Raw genomic sequence first — 18,543 nt, forward strand, 5'->3', positions numbered from 1 at the left:
AGAAAATTATTTACTTAATTATTAACTTTAATGTCCTAAAATAACCAAACCAAGAACCAAGAAAGAATATATTAGAGCAGGCAACCAGATAGGTTGAAGAGAGGTTTTTAAAGAAGGCCTTGAAGGAGACTCAAATGCCTAAAATCACAATCAACACCATAATAACATATTACTGCTGCAACCTTGTAGCTCCAGTCTTGAATGTGGAGTTTGCAAGTTCTGTGATTTTGTGTATTTACCCTTAGTAGTCAGATTTCCTCTCACCTGTTAAAGATGTGGAGGAGAGTGACAAGAAAATGCCTCAAGCAGGAGAATTGCCGAAGATGAAAGTGATGAGTATGAAGTGCCGATGAGTTGGTGTGAATGCAACGGGCTGTGGAGTCTGTTTTGTGTTATGTCATTCTCTGTGACAGCTACCCCCTGATGGGGGTGAAGAAATCGAGTGATGCACAGGGAGGCCAGAGCTTTAGGACTGGAGAAGATTACAGAAGCAGGCACATCAGGAGAAAATGCAGGGATCAGAACAAGGCTGAATGTTTTAAAAGTCAAGGCTGCACAGATCAAGAGGTAAATGGGGCCATGTGGATTTCAATGCAAGTAGCAGAATTTTGGAAGGACCAAATATTAGATTTTTTAGTATAATCAAAATCTAATATGCTCCTGAATTAGGCAAATTAGATTCTGGTGAAAACTAAAACTAAAACATGACTGCAGGATTCAGCGGAGGATGGGCTAAGGCAAGAATAAAGATAGACTATTTTACAGCAGGTGAAAGTAATTAATCTTGATGAAAATGACAAGCTGGGAATGGAATTAAAATTCAGTGTCAAGTTCAAAAAACATGACTTAGCAATCCGTCTGTGATATTGAGTGAGAGTCTGTATCACCATTTGTACAACCCCAGCCCATTATCCCATCTGACCTGGCTTCATCCTTTTACCTATCCATCCCTTTTCTTACCTTCTCAGAGGGGCACCTCATTGAAACCCACCTGGTTCAGGAAAGCCTGGACAGAATGAAAGTGGACGGGATGTTTCCATGACAGAAAAGGTCTGGGATCTGAGGACACTGCTGCAGAACAAAGGGATGACCCTTTTAAAACTAAGATGAGGAGGAATTTCTGTGGTGGTGAATCTGTGAAATTTGTTGTCACAGGGAGATGTGGAGTCCAAGTCATTGGGCATAGTTAAGGCAAAGATTGATCGATTTTCAAATGGCAAGAGAGTTAAGGGTTTCTGGAAGAAGCCAGGATTGAATAGCAGAGCAGACTCAATGGACTGAATGGCCTAATTCTGCTCCTATATCTTATGGGTCTATCACAAAAGATAATTTGTGATCAATTTAACACTTCTTTGCCACATAACTCTCCATTTTTCTTTCATCCATGTGCGTATCTAAGAGTCTCTAAAGTATCCCTGATCATTCTGCCTCTACCACCAGCCCCGGCATGGTGTTCCATGCACCTACCACTGTAAAAAAAAAAGTACCTCCAACATCTCCCCATACTTTTCTTCAAACATTTAAAAGTATGCCCCCTTTAATTAGCCATTTCCAACCTCGGAAAAGCTGCCCACTATCTATGCCTCTAACCATTTTGTACACCTCTATCAAATCACCCCTCAACTCCATCTGCTCAACCTATCCTCATAAGAAATGCTCTCTAATCCAGGCACCATCCTGGTAAGTCTCCTCTGCACCATCTCTAAAGCTTCCACATCCTTCCTGTAATAAGCCAACTAGAAATGAACTGAACACAATAGTCCTAGTGTGGTCTAACTGGAGTTTTAGAGCTACAACAATACATTGCAGCTCTTCAACGTGATCCCCTGACTAATAAAGGCCAATACAACACGTGCCTTTTTAGTCATCCATTCAACTTTGAGGCATCTGTGGATGTGAACTCCAAGATCCCTGTTCCAACACATCTCAAAGAATTCTGCCATTAACCCTGTATTCTACCTCCAACTCTGACCTATCACTTCATAGTTTTCCAGAGGAGACTCCATCTGCTACCCATTAATGATCTGCATCCTATCAATACCCCATGTAACCTACAACAACCTTGTACATGGTCCACAACACCACCAACCTCTGTGTCGTCTGCAAACACACTAAACCTCCCCTTCACTTCTTTGTCCAAGTTACCTATAAAAATCACTAAGTGCAGGGTTCCCAGAACAAATCCTGCAGAATACCACTGGTCACTGACCTACAGGCAGAATATGCTCCATCTACCATCGTCCTCTGCCTGCAGTGGGAAGCCAATTCAGAATCCACACAGCTTAGCTTGTCACCTGACTTACTGAATGAGTTCAACTATGTGGAACCTTATCAAGCACCTTAATAAAATCCATATATACTACACATCCACTGCTCCCCTTTCATCAAATTTGTTTTGTCACTTCCCTTAAGAATTCAATTCAATTCAGTTCACGAGGAAGCCATGTTGATTATCCTTCTCCAAATGCTCATAAATCCTGTCTCTAAGAATCCTCTCCAATAGTTATGCCGATCACTGACACAAGACTCAAGGGTCTTTAATTCCCAGGATTATCCCTACTCCCTCAATTGAACAAAGGAATAGCATTTACCACCTGCAATCTTCTGATACTACTCCTGTGCCCAATGAGAACACAAAGATCATTGCCAAAAGCACAGCAATATCTTCTATTGGTTTGCATAGTTACCTGGGGTATATGCCATCCAGCCCAGGGTTTTAATAGTTAGTCACTGACCCACAGCTTGATGGCTTGTGGTTACATTTCCTGGCAAGAGCGTTGTTGGGAAGGTGACTCCTTAACAGTTTCATCATCAGCAATACAATAGTGTGCTAGTAGCAGCGATAGTTGGAAATGTAGAATTGGGGTTCCACTCAAATCAGCTGTAATATCCTTGAATTGCAGAGCAGTTTTGAAGGGCTGAATAGCCTGTTTTTGCTTCTATTGTGTTATTCCTTTTCATGTCTTGTGGTGCATCCGGCAGCATTTTTGCCATTTGACTGTTTTTTTCCCCCCAAAACCGAGACCAAGTTGCTAGCTCGACTCAGATGGAAAACGTGCAAGGAGCCGCTGGAATTGAATTTGCCTCAAAGTCCAGTGTAGATGTCACTAAACCACCAGCCAGCCTAATATTCTTGTTTCTAATTCACACATATATACATCTCTATGGACATTCACCAGGGTAAGCCCTGGTTAGCATTTCATAATGAACATTATTACCATTTTGTCATTTAAGTAGCATTCCATAAATCTCCACAGTAACAATCTGCCAAGGTTGCTTTAAAAGCAACTCACAAATCTGCACCCTCTATCACACTGATCAATGTGTTGAAGAGCTGGGTAAAATGCTCATCTACATGTCACACACCATCCAGAGATCTTGCCGTTCACTGAACTAAACAAGATTACAAGGACTGAAACATGGGAGTTACTGGGAAGAGGAGTGTAGACTTGGGGCCAGGAGAGAGAGGCTCAATGTCTTCTTTGACTAGAAGGGTCGAGGTGACTTATTGAAGGAGGGAGTGGGAGGAGGAATCTGTTGACAATAGGAGTTAAATGGTGCTTGTGGAGAAACCTGGGTGGAAATTAGTGCAGGAGGAGGGTCCTGTAGATAACAGTTAATTCATAATATATTACAAGCATTTACAAATCTCAGAATTGTATTCATACCTTGAGGAGCTATTTAGTCCCCAGTACTGAGGAAATACAAATGATAAGAGTATCATTAAATGAACTCAAGCTACCATTTAAGGCCCCTCTGAACTCTGGAAACCAAAATACAAGACAAGTTATGCTAAGCAGAACAAAATCAAGAGACAGGAATGAGTTAAGCAGAAAGACTCGGGGAACTTCCAACCTTGGAAAATGATAACTGAGGAATGACCTTAGAAGAGCTATAAAGATTAAAAGATGACATAGAAAATATAATCCAGGAGTACCATTTCAAAACAAACTAATAGTAGGACTGTGGGAATAAGTTTAAATTGTAAAAACAAAGATTTCAGACTGATATCAGGATGTTTTTCATCACACAAAGATTGAACACATGGAATTGACTCCTACCTAGGGTGATGTTGGAAAACCCTGGAGTCACAAATATTTGGAAGTTGAGTTGCAATGGATATAATTATGCAGTCTTTCTGTTTGGATGAGCCAGGATGTGCCAAATGGCCTTCCTCATCTGTATCCATCTGGCTATTTTGCACATCCCTGGAAATACATTTCCACATGCATTGTTTAAAACAGCATTTAATCAAGACAACAGCAAGTCAGGGTTACAATAGTAACGGGTTTTTCACTGGAGCACCATCAACCACAAGGTCTCCAGTCGCTCAAAAAGTCAATCCACCGCCATCATTTCAAGAGCAACTGGACACAAGTGATAAACACTAATTTTGCCCACATCCTGAGAAATAAAAATCTTTTCACAACCCGAGTGTTAGATTAAATCTACAGAAACTGAGACAGGATGAACAGCTCTATGATTGGTTATGGGGAGCAGGTAGGAAAGTAGATAGAGTCCATGATTAAATTGGCAATGATCTTATGGAATCCGAGAGCTAACTCAAGGGGTTGAAAGTCTTGCATTTGCTCCTACTTAGGTTCTTAGACTTGTCTTACACAGGTAATGCTAGTACTGATAATGGCTATTTATTATCCAACGTCAATATTGGCTTCCATTTCAAATCGAAATGCCATCCAAGAGAAAAATAATAAATATGTGAACTGATTAAATTAGAAGGCAGTATCACCATTTTATTTATTAATCCCCAATCACTGCAAACACTGGTATGCTAATTATTTAGCTGTTGAAGTGGTCAGATTTTTTCTCATTGGTACATTTGCCTGTGCAGTTTAACTCTGTAGACCAATCTCTCACATTTCCTACTCTCCATTTCTCCTTCAGACAAGGTGCTGCTCAGAGAATTTACTTAAAATTAATAGATCCAGTAGTCATATTGCTACTTCCAATGTCTGCTCAGAAATGAGGACGCAGCCACAATGAGGTGCGAGAAGGTCAGCTCAATGTGATAAGGGGCACACACACCCAAAATTCAGTCAAGAGTCAAATTCAAAAAAAGGAATGACTGCTAATATCAATGTTACAGTTTGTCTAGAAAAAGCACTCCTTTGTATATTTCAACAGGTGCATCACAGTTTAGATAAAAATAAAGAACATACAAATACTTATTACAATGTCCAAAGGAAAAGAAATATTTATTTTCAAACAGTTAAAAGTGTTTGGCTTCATGTTTCTGGATGGCGCCCTGCTCTGGTTTCCTGTGGTAGTTTCAAGGATAACTAGTAAGCAATACAACATAAGGAGGAGAAATCGATTAGACTGGCTTTCTTTTCTGCAAATTGATTGTTACACAAGAAAGAGTTTCCATATATAACAGTTTTAAATTCTCCATATAGGCATTTTAAAACTAATGGATAGAATTATCCTTAACATTTAAAAGAAAATATCCAATGATCCTCAGGCAAGATTTCCAAAATGGGGACATAAACATACCAAGGTCAAAGTTAGCAAAGTTATAGTTTCTTTATCTCAAGTAAAAATAAAAATTGATGGTAGATAATGATGTACAAGAAATGATCTATACAAGTACAACTTCCATTGATGTTGCTCAACATTTGTAATTAAGTTATTTAAACGATTTGATACAAGTAACATATAAATGTTTCCCTTTGCATTAGGCAATGCAAATTTAAAGTCGATCATATTAAAGCATTGGCCTTTGGAGACCTTAACTAGCCGTGCTTTTCCAATTATTCATCTTCAGAGATTCCGTTTCGTTGGGGACTGCATTGCTACAATCCATCTATGATGAAAATCACACCTTTTCAAAAAATGATTACTTTCCTGTTGCCAAAGGTACAGTTAAAACAAAAAGACTGGAAATCTTTGATTGCGATTAATAATGATTTATATACGTGTTTCCATGCAATAGGTATATAACAACAGGATTATTTTAGAATGACAAGCTTTCATTTCATGTTGTTTAAAAATAAGAACACTTAATATTATAGGAATTTATTTGGCATCCACCTCAAGCATTTACAGCAATGTGCTACAAATTCACAACAGTTTGCAGCGTGCGGTGACTGACTGATGTTCAAGTAAATCTCAGTAAGCTGACCAAGGTCTCATTGGAACGAAAGAACAGGAAACCTGGCGGATACGACTAGTCATTCATATCGACCATTAGGAGTTTGCTCACGTTAACACTGAGCATCGTGATTGACAGTCACTGCATAATGCGCAGGTCTCTCCCAATTACCTCCCGCCTGCTTAGCTTCCTTACCCCCCCCCCCCCCATACATTTTGCCATACCAGCAGAATATTGCTTTGAATAAACACTATAAAATTACACCTCGTCTTCTCCCTGACTTAGTATTGGTTTAACCGGCCTTATCAATGGTACGCCTGGCGATTGTGTGTGGGTCAGAGCGAGAGAGTGTATGTGTGTGGGAAAGAGCAAATGTCAGCTTGTGTGCATGAGAGACGGAGAGAGCAAGAGAGTATGTGCGTGAGAGCGAGAGAGAGTGAGAGAGAAAGTGAGTGTGTCTGTGCGTGAGAGAGACGAGACGAGAGGGGGATCCCCGGTTACTCTCTGCACATTCTGCCCTCAGTCCCTGCGGGATGCTGCCCGGCCTGCTAACATAGGAAATGCAGCACTGCGGGCGAAGCGTCTGAGAATGGTTCATCCTCTCTCTTCCAAACGCAGCAATCGTGACCTGGGTGAAGACCCTCGCACTCAACCATAAATATCTATCAATCCTGATTCTAAACGCACACAATAAAATGAAGCAATTTATAGCTCATTCAAGATCTAGCCTTGGAAATATTTTTTCCCTAAATAAAGAGGCTTATTTTGTGTGTTTGCAGAACACGCACACCATTTCTCTCCCTCTCTCCGTGCTTCCTTACCCCAACTGCTGGCCGTCCTCCCCATAAACTGGCCGGTTCCGGGGTTGTAGATGAAGTTCTTCCATCCTCCTGCTTCTTGTTCGAAATCCTTCTTCACATCCTTATCAGCCATGGTGTTCAAGATAAGCTGGGAGGGCTGTAACAGTCCTTTTAAGCAGACGAGGGGTCTAGTTATCTTTGGATAATGTTATGGGCTTCTCTTTCCCTTTTTACCCCCTCGATCCCACTTGTGCTACCGTCGCCCTTCGATGCTGCAGTGAAGAACCGCAGCGGCTACCCCGCGGCTATAAGGCTGACCGAGCATGCGCCTTGCGCAAAGCCGGCGCGCGACGGGGCGCGGCCCCGGGGATGGCACGCGCCGCGGCGTGGCTGCTGGTGCGCGGGCGCCGAGGAGGAAGGGGGCGCGCCCGCGCTGGCGTGGCCCAATCGGGAGGCGGGGTGGGCAGGTGCGCCCTCGGAATTCGGGGGGCGGGCGCGCACGCGTGAAACCATTCCCATGGAGGAGGGACGGAAAGCTGATGAGACCAGTGCTTCAGTGGGAAGGTACATGTGCATCACCTACTTTAGCGCGGGAGGGCGAAGGAACCGCGAGCACGCGCGCTGCACCATACCACAGTGGCGTGTTTGCGCACCCACCTGCGGACGGAGGGGTGTAAGTGTGTAGGGGGTGAAAGCCTTTGAAATTCTGAAAGCAACTGCAGTATATTTGTGCGAGGTTGTGGATGAGGGAAGGGACAATATTCCTTGCATCCTGTGAACAGCCGATACGTTTCGCCACAGCTGACACACTACGAAATGCGGACACACATGTGCCGTCTTCCGAAAACATATGATCGTTAGCTAGACAGAAATCCTCTTTGCACTAGTTTTTACACAGGAGAACGGGTAAGCTCAGAATTCTAGACTGGTTTATCCCCATCTCTGAAATCATCAGCACCGTATTACAATACCAACTTCCATTTTGATAGTTCTGCCATAACTGTGAGTAACATCCATAAGCAAATTAGTGCAAATGTTGGACAATTGATATTCAAAGGGAAGCCGCAAGAAGGACTCAGCGGCTATGGAGAGTTAACATTTCGGTTCTCTGGCTGTAAGAGGAAGTAAGAAAAGTTAGGGCTTAAAAAGTTATAAAATGGAAAACGGGGGGGGGGGTAAAAGGCTGAGCAAGAAATAAATGTATGATTGTAGCATCTTTTAAGTGTATCATTCATATACAATAGTGCCAAGTCTTGAACTGAATGGGATGATGATATAGCCAGTGGGGCACATCCTGATTTCGCCAACCTGAACTTAAATCTTCTGTTTGTGGATCAAACTGACCTCAGTACATGGTTGGGAGCTGTTGGGCTTGGGGGGGGGGGGTAAAATTGCTTCAGAAGGAACTCAAACCTTAGTCAGATTCTTCCTGCTTGCACCGAGAATTACCTCCCACTGCTCTGAGATGTGTGTAACAGGGATGAGATGGTTGCTCACCTCTGTCGACTGTGGGTTAGCGAAGAGGGCTGTGTCATGGTTCATCCCGAGCAGCTGCACGATTGAGAACTCTGATCCCAGAGTTCCTGGGGCACGCAGAGAGATGGACATCAAGTGCTGCTGGAAGGTCACCAGCTCTTCGTTCTGCCCAAAACTTGTTGGCCTCCAGGCACATTGAGATGTTTGTAGACAAATGCTGGGGACTGGCGCAAACCAGGATCTAATTAAGCGAACATTGATTTCTCTAACTTTTGGTCATTTCTCCCCAAAGCTCCTTCTTTTGCATTTCCCATTCTGGCTCCCCTCTTATCCCTTCTCTCCTTACCTACCCATCACCTCTATCTGGTACCCCTCCTCTTCTTCCTCATGGTCCACTTTCCTGTATTTAAGATTCATTTTTCTTCAGCCCTTTACCTTTTGCCCCTATCACCTCCCAGCTTCTTACTTCATCCTTTCCTCCCCAACCCACCCACCTTCCCCCTTTCCTGGTTTCACCTATCACCTGCCAGTTTATACTCCTTTCCCTCCCCACATTACCTTATTCTGTTGCCTTTTCCCCTTCCATTGCAGTCCTGCTGCAGGGTCTCAGCTCAAAATGTTAACTGTTTATTCCTCTCCATTAATGCTGCCTGACCTGCCGAGTTTCTCCAGCACTTTGTGTGTTCCAAAATATAGGGTACTTCTGCTACAACACAGGGAAGGGTCGGGCTGGGTTAGGAAGCCCCACATTTATTTTAGCATTGTACTACCGCAGGGGACTGCAGATGCTATTAGTTTTAAGAAATGTGATTGAACAGCTTTTCTATGAATGTAAGAATGAAAAGGAATTGCATCACTTATTGTAAATCATTTTTTATTATGAAAAATGGCAGATGGAATTTAATGCAAACAAATGTGATGTGTTGCATGTTGGGAGGGCAAACCAGGTTAGGACTTAAATGGTGGGTGACAGGGCACTACGGAGTATGGCAGAATAGAGGGATCTGGGAATAGGTGGCTCATCATTCCTTGAAAGTCATGTCACAGGTAGATAGGGTCATAAAGAGAGTTTTTGGCACTTTGGTCTTCGTGAATCAAAGTGTTGAGTACAGGAGTTGGGATGTTATGATGAAGCTGTATATGATGTTGGTCAGACCTAATTTGGAATACCATGTGCAGTTATGATCACCCACTTACAGATAAAGTATTAATAAGATTGAAAGAATGCAGAGAAAATTTACAAGGAATTTGCTAGGACTTGAGAACCTGAGTTATAGGGAAAGATTGAATAGGTTAGGACTTTAATCTCTAGAGCATAGAAGAGTGAGGTGAGGTTTGCTAGAGGTATATAAAAGTATAAGGGGAATAGATAGGCCTTTCCCACTGAGGTTGGATGAGACTAGAACTAGAGGTTATGGGTTATGTGTGAAAGGGGAAATGTTTAAGGGGAGCATGAGGGGAAGGTTCTTCACTCAGAGGGAGGTGAGATTGTGGGATGAGCCACCAGTGCACGTGGTGGCTGTGGGTTCAATTTCAACACAAAAGAAATTTGTAATGGCCCAGGTACAGATGGATGTGACTAGGCAGAATAGTACTTTGGCATAGACTAGATGGGCCAAAAGGCCTATTTCTGTGCTGTAGTGTTCAACAACTAACGATTCTGAAGTTTGTTTTGGTTAAGATAATGCAAGAGTTGATAGCGCCAAGCTCTGATAAGTTGTTGTTTGAGGAACAGAAAACAAAAGTGAAATGCCACAGTAATACATCAAGTATAAGTAGAAATGCATCTCAGTTTTGCTGACAGAGTGACAGGGAGATGCAGCTTGGAAACGGGTCTGTGGGCCCACGGATTCTGTGCTGGACATTAGACGTCAGTTTACATTAATCTTACACTAACCCATTTTATTCTCCCCACGTTCCCATCAACTCACTCCAGATTCTAATACCTACACCTTCTGGGCAGTTTACAGTGAGCAGCTACCCTACCAATCCACATGTTTTCGGGATGTGGCAGTGGACTGAAGGCATCTTTGGAAACCCACATGGCCATAGGGGGAATGTGCAAGCTCCACACAGGTGACATTGGAGGTCAAGACTGAACCCTTGTTGCCACAACAGCTCCACTCTAGCAAAGGAAACGGAGAGAAATGATGAGTGCTTTCTTTTAAATTGAATTAGAAAAATTGATGGCAGTTGATTAGGTGTCAAGGAGGATTTCAAATTAAGTTGAAGACTTTTCCAAAGCTCTTATACTAACATTAAAATAGAAGTTAAAAATTGTTCGTGTGTTAATGATGAGTAATTATAAAGAGCCACACTGGAGACGGTCATGTTGTAATCTCTCGAGTCGAATATGGTCACCTGAGGAGTGTCTGTGCATGATATTGTTTAATGTGGGGAGGCTGATTCACAGGTATCCACTTTACGGCTCCTGACAGATAGGGGTCAGGGTCCAGTGACATAGAAAGCTGGGGTCCCTTCACTCCTGCAGCCTTCCTCCACTTTCACTGCCATCGTGATGTGTCATGATTTTCGCCAGTTCCACCATTGATTTTGTGGTTGGATCACTCTTTGTCTGCAATCTCCCTCTTGACCTTACTGCTATTGGTGACTTGACCAGGAGCTATGCTCCAGATGACATTGCTGTTGGGGTCTCAATCCCACCATGACAATCCTAGGAGAAGATTGTGATATAAAGCTTGGTGTCATAAGGTGTATAAGATGATAAAAGGCATTGATAGGGGGACAGCCAGCTCCTTTTTCCTTGGGGAGAAATGGCTAATACAAGGGAGCATAATTGTAAAAGGAGTGGAGGAATGTATTGAAGTAGGTCTTTTTTTTACAGAGATGCATGGAATGTGCTGCCATAGATGATGGTAGAGGCAGACATACACTATCATGGACATTTAAGAGACTGTTAGATAGGCACATGGATGAAAGAAGAACAGGGTCTTTGCAGGAGATTAGATTGATCCTGGAGTAGGTTGGCACAATGTCATTGGCTGAAAGACCTCTACTGTGTTGTAGTGTTCTATGTCAACCGCTTATGTACAAATTTGTTCACTCTTTTGAATTTACTAGTATTAGATTAATGTAAGTTTAGCCTTTCAGATTGAGAATCCCATCTAATTAAGGGTTCCCGAGCATTCTTTCTGTACCCTAATTTGAAGAGTATGTTTTTGTAGCACCCCTTCTTCTCTAATTAACAGCATCAAATCAAAACATTCTTTGTAATTGATTCTTGCTTCTACCTTAGTCAAGAGTCTGGCTCACCCATCACAATAAATTAAGTGCACAGGTAACTGTTAGTATCAAACTGAAAATTCAGTAGAGTACCAAGTGAGTGTAGTATAGTTGTCAGACTTAGTGTCGTGACAAGATTTGAATGAGAGATCTGTTTGTTTATTACAAGGTTTATAAAATGTTACGTCCTTTCAGGTATGCAGGGAATTGTTGTGGGCATTTCTCATCCAACTAGCTAACTCACCTTTTTTATTTGAAATACAGTGCACTATTCAGCATATTTTTTTCATTAAAAAAGATGTACTGACAGTAACTTTCATTCCTTTTTTGAGATATTCCCTAGCATTTTGCAACCAATGTTGTAATATAGTTACTGTTGTCAATATTTAATATATTGTAGCGATGTACTACATACAGAGCTAGAGACGACACGCAGTCGGTAAGCTGTTTCGAGACTAGTTTATTCAAACATCGCGGCGCTGGCATTTAATCCCTAGCGCCCGCTCTCTCCGGGCGGAAATAACATCAGAGGTGCATTACCAAAGTTTCTCCCCGCGCACTGGCTATTTGTGAGCCGGTCCGCCTGCGCAGAAAGTGGGTTGCCACATAACCCCCCCCCCAGAACTGGTGATACACTCCCCAATGTCCACAGTCTGGATCAGCCTCTGTTTGGGAGGTCTGCCCCTGTGCCGCGGTGCCTGAACCTCGACTGGCTGCGCCAAGTCCACATGGGCTGGTTTGAGTCGGTCCACCGTGAAAACCACCTCTTTCCCCCCAATGTCCAGAACGTACGTGGACCCATTGTTGTTGATCACCTTGAACGGCCCCTCGTACAGCCGCTGTAGCGGTGCCCAGTGTCCGCTCCTTCGTACAAACACAAACTTACAGTTCTGCAGGTCTTTGGGTACATGGGTCGGGGTCCGTCCGTACTGTGAAGTCGGTACGGGGGCCAGGTTGCCGAGCCTTTTGTGTAGTCTGTCCAGGACTGCTGTGGGTTCTTCCTCTTGTCCCTTTGGGGCTGGTATGAACTCTCCTGGGACAGCCAGGGGTGCGCTGTACACCAATTCGGCCGACGAGGCGTGCAGATCCTCTTTGGGCGCTGTGCAAATTCCAAGCAGGACCCAGGGAAGTTCGTCCACCCAGTTAGGTCCCCTCACTTGGGCCTACGAGAAAGTCCTGCAGCTGCAAACTGGAGACTACAGTCCTGTAGCTGGGCATCTCATCGTCTGCCTGCTGCGCCTCCACCAGTGCTGCATAGTCCACCCCCAGGGACAGGGCCTGGACAGCTGGTCTGGAGAGTGTGTCCGCCACGACGTTGTCCTTTCCTGAGACATGCTGGATGTCCATCGTGTACTCGAAGATGTAGGACAGATGTCACTGCTGGCGAGCCGGCCAGGGATCGGACACCTTCGTAAACGCGAAGGTCAAGGGTTTGTGGTCCATGAACGCGGCGAACGGCCTGCCTTCTAAGAAGTACCTGAAACGCTGGATTGCCAGATACAGTGCCAATAGTTCCCGGTCGAAAGCACTGTACTTGAGTTCAGGTGGTCGTAGGTGCTTGCTGAAGAACACCAAGGGTTGCCAGGGCCCCTCGATGAGTTGCTCCTGCACCCCACTGACTGCTGTGTCGGATGCGTCCACTGTGAGGGCAGTCGGAACATCTGTTCTTGGGTGCACCAGCATCGTGGCATCTGCCAAGGCTTCCTTGGTTTTAACGAAAGCAGCCGTGGCCTCCTCGTCCCAAGTAATGTCCTTGCCTTTACCCGACATCAGGCTGTACAAAGGGCGCATGACACGGGCTGCTGAGGGGAGGAAACAGTGGTAGAAGTTCACCATACCAATGAACTCCTGCAGGCTTTTGACCGTCTTGGGCCGGGCAAAGTGGCGGATCACATCTACCTTGGCGGGCAGAGGTTTTGCGCCGTCTTTGGTAATCCTGTGGCCCAGGAAGTCGATGGTATCGAGACCAAACTGGCATTTGGCCGGGTTGATCGTGAGGCTGAAATCACTCAGGCGGGAGTAGAGCTGGTGGAGGTGGGACAGATGCTCCTGGCGACTACTGCTGGTTGTAAGGATTTCGTCCAAATAGATGAACGCAAAGTCCAGGTCGCGTCCCACCGCATCCATTAGCCGCTGGAACGTCTGTGCGGCATTCTTCAGGCCGAACGGGGTGATGAGTGCTGTTTTGGGGATGTCTTCAGGGTGCACCGGGATTTGATGGTATCCCCGGACGAGGTTTACTTTGGAAAAGATTCTTGCCCCGTGCAGGTTTGCTGCAAAGTCCTGTATGTGCGACACAGGGTAGCAGTCTGGAGTTGTAGCCTCGTTCAGTCTGCAGTAGTCGCCGCATGGTCTCCAACCCCTGGCTGCTTTGGGCACCATGTGCAGGGGGGAGACCCATGGGCTGTCAGACTTCTGTACGATCCCCAATTCCTCCATCCTCTTGAACTCCTCCTTCGCCAGGCTGAGCTTTTCCGGGGGGAGCCTTCATGCGCGGGCGTGTTGGGGTGGTCCCTGGGTCGGGATGTGGTGCTGTACCCCGTGTCTGGGCATGGCTGCCGTGAACTGTGGTGCCAGAATTGATGGAAAGTCAGCCAGGATTCTGGTGAATTCGTTGTCTGACAGCGTGATGGAGTCCAGGTGTGCGGCCGGCAACTTAGCTTCAGCCAGGGAGAACGTCTGGAAAGTCTCGGCATGTACCAGTCTTTTCCCTTGCAAGTCGACCAGCAGGCTGTGAGCTCGCAAGAAGTCCGCCCCCAGGAGTGGTTGGGCCACGGCGGCCAGTGTGAAGTCCCACATGAACCAGCTGGCGCCGAACTGCAGCTACACTGTGCGGGTGCCGTAGGTCCGTATCATGCTGCTGTTTGCAGCCCTCAGGGTTGGTCCTGGCTTCCTGTTGTGGGTGTCGTACCCCATCGGGCAAGACGCTGATTTCCGCTCCAGTGTCGACCAAGAAGCGGCATCCCAACTGTTTGTCCCGGACATACAAGAGGCTGACCTGGTGGCCAGCCGCCATAGTCATTAGTGACAGCTGGCCCTGGCCCTTGCAGGGCGGGCGACAATGGCGGGCTTCTGTGCCCCACTGCTGGTGGTAGAAACACCATTGCCGCTGTGTTGTGTGTGCCCCCTTGCTGGGCCTGGTCTGGTCTGCTGTTGGGCGCGTGGCCTGGTAATCTGACCGACGGATGCCACACTCTCCCTCTTGGCTTTCCACAGCACGTCTGCCCGGGCCGCCACCTTCCGGGGGGGTTACTGAAATCTGCGTCGGCCAGCAGCAGATGTATGTCCTCGGGCAGTTGCTCTAGGAACGCTTGCTTGAACATGAGGCAGGGCTTGTGTCCATCAGCCAGGGCCAGCAGCCTGTCTCCCAAACCATCCAGGTGAAGCAGGTGGGCACCCCGCTCACGCCGTGAGAGGCCAAAGGTCCCAATGAGCAGCGCTTTGAATACTTCATATTTGTCTTCTTCCGGAGGCGACTGTGTGAAATCCTCAACCTGGGCGGCCGTCTCCTGGTCAAGGGTGCTCACCACGTGGTAGTAACGCGTGGAATCAGAGGATATCTGCCAAATCTGGAACTAGGCTTCTGCTTGCCTAAACCACACGCGTGGTCACAGCGTCCAGAAAGTCAGCAGTTTTAGCGAAACTGTGTGAACAGATGAAGAGTCAGTCATTTTTGGTCCAAATCCCATTTGGACCGTTGAGGTCACCAATGTAGTGATGTACTACATACAGAGCTAGAGACGACACGCAGTCGGTAAGCCGTTTCGAGACTAGCACAGAAAGTGGGTCGCCACAATATAAATTAAAGGAGTTTCTGCTCCACTGAAGACACAATGTTTGCCTCTGATGCTTCTGGTTGCATTAGAATTTGTAAACTGTCAAATTTAACTTGAGTCATCAACCCACACAGTGTCTCTCTGTATCCTCGAGTCCCATCAGCTTAAAAGAATTGGAAAAGCAAGGGAAAGTTCATTTACCTACCCCAAATAAGGAAACGTACATGGTGCAGTACCATAGAGGTTAGCATAACACTATTAAGGTGCCAGCAATCACCGATTAGGGTAAAATTCCTGTAATTGTTGCCTGTAAGGAGTTTGTATGTTTTCCCTGTGACTGTATGGGTTCTCTGTTTTCCTCCCACATGCCTAATACGGTTAGTGTTAGTGAGTTATGCTATGTTGGTGCCAGAAGTGTGGTGACTCTTGGGCGCGGATTTGATTTGATGCAAATGACGCACTTTACTATATGTTTTGATGTACATGTGACAAATAAAGATAATCTTTTATCTTTTCTATATATCATATTTGAAATGTCCACTTCTGCCATTGGTTACTATTGATTACCATGGGTGAAAACGACATCTCAATTCTTGTATTGCAGTTTCTTTGTGACTTGTTACATTCATCTGCAATGGAATACCTCTACCAAGGAAGGGGGTACAAAAACCTCAGGTCCCACACCACCGGGTTCTGGAACAGTTATTAACCCTCAGCCATCAGGCTCTTGAACCAGAGCGAATAGCTTCACTCATTCCAACATTGCCCACAACTTATGGACTCACTTTCAAGGACTCTTCATCTCATGATTTTAACATTTATTGCTTATTTATTTATTATTATTATATTTTATTATTTGTTTTTGTATTTGTACAGTGGTCTTTTGTACATTGGTTGTTTGTAATATTTCATTGATTCTATTGTGTTTCTTTGTATTTGCTGTTAATTTCCCACGAGACAATAAATCTCAGGGTAGTATATCGTGACATATATGTACCTCGATAGTAAGTTTACTTTGAATTTTGAATCTTCCTTTGACAATGTTCCTTAAAACTAAGCTTTTGAACAATTTTTAACTGAGACTTTGAACAATTTCTTTGGTATTCACTAAGGAGAAGGATATTGAATTGTGTAAGGTAAGGGAAACAAGTAGGGTAGTTATAGAAACTATGATGATTAAAGAAGAGGAAGTTCTGGCACTTTTGAAGAATATGAAAGTGGATAAGTCTCTGGGTCCTGACAGGATATTCCCTGGGACCTTGAGGGAAGTTAGTGTAGAAATAGCAGGGGCTCTGAAAGAAAGATTTCTAATGTCATTAGAAACGGGGATGGTGCCAGAGGATTGGCGTATTGCTCATGTGGTTCCATTGTATAAAAAGGGTTCTAAGAGTAAACCTAGCAATTATCGGCCTATAAGTTTGATGTCGGTGGTGGGTAAATTAATGGAAAGTATTCTTAGAGATGGTATATATAATTATCTGGATAGACAGGGTCTGATTAGGAACAGTCAACATGGATTGTGCATGGAAGGCCATGTTTGACAAATCTTAATTGAATTTTTTGAAGAAGTTAATAGAAAAGTTGACGAGGGTAAAGCAGTGGATGTTGTCTATATGGATTTCAGTAAGGCCTTTGACAAGGTTCCACACGGAAGGTTAGTTAGGAAGGTTCAATTGTTAGGTGTTAATATTGAAGTAGTAAAATGGATTCAACAGTGGCTGGATGGGAGTTGCCAGAGAGTAGTGATGGATAACAGTTTGTCAGGTTGGAGGCCGGTGACTAGTGGTGTGCCTCAGGGATCTGTACTGGGTCCAATGTTGTTTGTCATATACGTTAATGATCTGGATGATGGTGTGGTAAATTAGATTAGTAAGTATGCAGATGATACTAAGATAGGTGGTGTTGTGGATAATGAAGTAGGTTTTCAAGGCTTGCAGAGAGATTTGGGCCAGTTAGAAGAGTGGGCTGAAAGATGGCAGATGGAGTTTAATGCTGATAAGTGTGAGGTGCTACATTTTGGTAGGATTACTCAAAATAGAACATACATGGTAAATGATAGGGTATTGTGGAATGCAGTAGAACAGAATGATCTAGGAATAATGGTGCATAGTTCCCTGAAAGTGGAATCTCATGTGGATAGGGTGGTGAAGAAAGCTTTTGGTATGCTGGCCTTTATAAATCAGAGCATTGAGTATAGGAGTTGGGATGTAATGTTAAAATTGTATAAGGCATTGGTGAGGCCAAATTTGGAGTATTGTGTACAGTTCTGGTCACCGAATTATAAAAAAGATGTCAACAAAATAGAGAGAGTACAGAGGAGATTTACTAGAATGTTAACTGGGTTTCAGCACCTAAGTTACAGAGAAAGGTTGAACAAGTTAGGTCTTTATTCTTTGGAGCGTAGAAGGTTGAGGGGGGACTTGATAGAGGTATTTAAAATTATGAGGGGCATAGATAGAGTTGACGTGGATAGGCTTTTTCCATTGAGAGTAGGGGAGATTCAAACAAGAGGACATGAGTTAAGGGGCAAAAGTTTAGGGGTAACACAAGGGGGAACTTCTTTACTCAGAGAGTGGTAGCTGTGTGGAACGAGCTTCTAGTAGAAGTGGTAGAGGCAGGTTCGATATTGTCATTTAAAGTAAAATTGGATAGGTATATGGACAGGAAAGGAATGGAGGGTTATGGGCTGAGTGCAGCGGTGGGACTAGATGAGAGTAAGCATTCGGCACAGACTAGAAGGGCCAAGATGGCCTGTTTCCGTGCTGTAATTGTTATATGGTTATAGGCTTTTGGCCATCGTCCTATATATCTGCTTATATAGCTTTGTTTTCAATTTCATGAAGAGCCTTATGTGCTTTGTTTCATTAAAGGCACCATATAAATGCAATTGTTGTTATAGTCAGCAATAAGGCTGATGAATATTGCCCATTTCCTAAACCGGGCAGGGGCTTTCTACAACATTTCTGTGGATGGTTAGCATATTGATGTCAGATTATCAGCACATACTGACTCATCTGGACAGTAGTCTTACCTCCCTAATGAACTTCAGTGTATCAGTTGTATTTTAATACCCTCATGATACCAGTTTTATTTCTCCCCACATATTTAAAAATTAAATTCAAATACTCAAGATTGC

At 44.3% G+C, this 18,543-nt stretch overlaps 1 protein-coding gene across 1 annotated transcript in view; it reads right to left on the minus strand.

Moving 5' to 3' along the window:
• Positions 1-7,242, minus strand: part of atp1b3a (ATPase Na+/K+ transporting subunit beta 3a) — a 46,939-nt gene extending 39,697 nt beyond the window's left edge. The window contains exon 1 of the mRNA XM_059993923.1: positions 6,934-7,242. Coding sequence (XP_059849906.1) covers positions 6,934-7,045 — 112 coding nt within the window. The 5' untranslated portion in view covers positions 7,046-7,242. The remainder of the gene's footprint in view (positions 1-6,933) is intronic.
• Positions 7,243-18,543: the final 11,301 nt, after the last annotated feature.

Source organism: Hypanus sabinus, chromosome 2 (genome assembly GCF_030144855.1).
Source record: "Hypanus sabinus isolate sHypSab1 chromosome 2, sHypSab1.hap1, whole genome shotgun sequence".
Classification (NCBI taxonomy): Eukaryota; Metazoa; Chordata; class Chondrichthyes; order Myliobatiformes; family Dasyatidae; genus Hypanus; species Hypanus sabinus.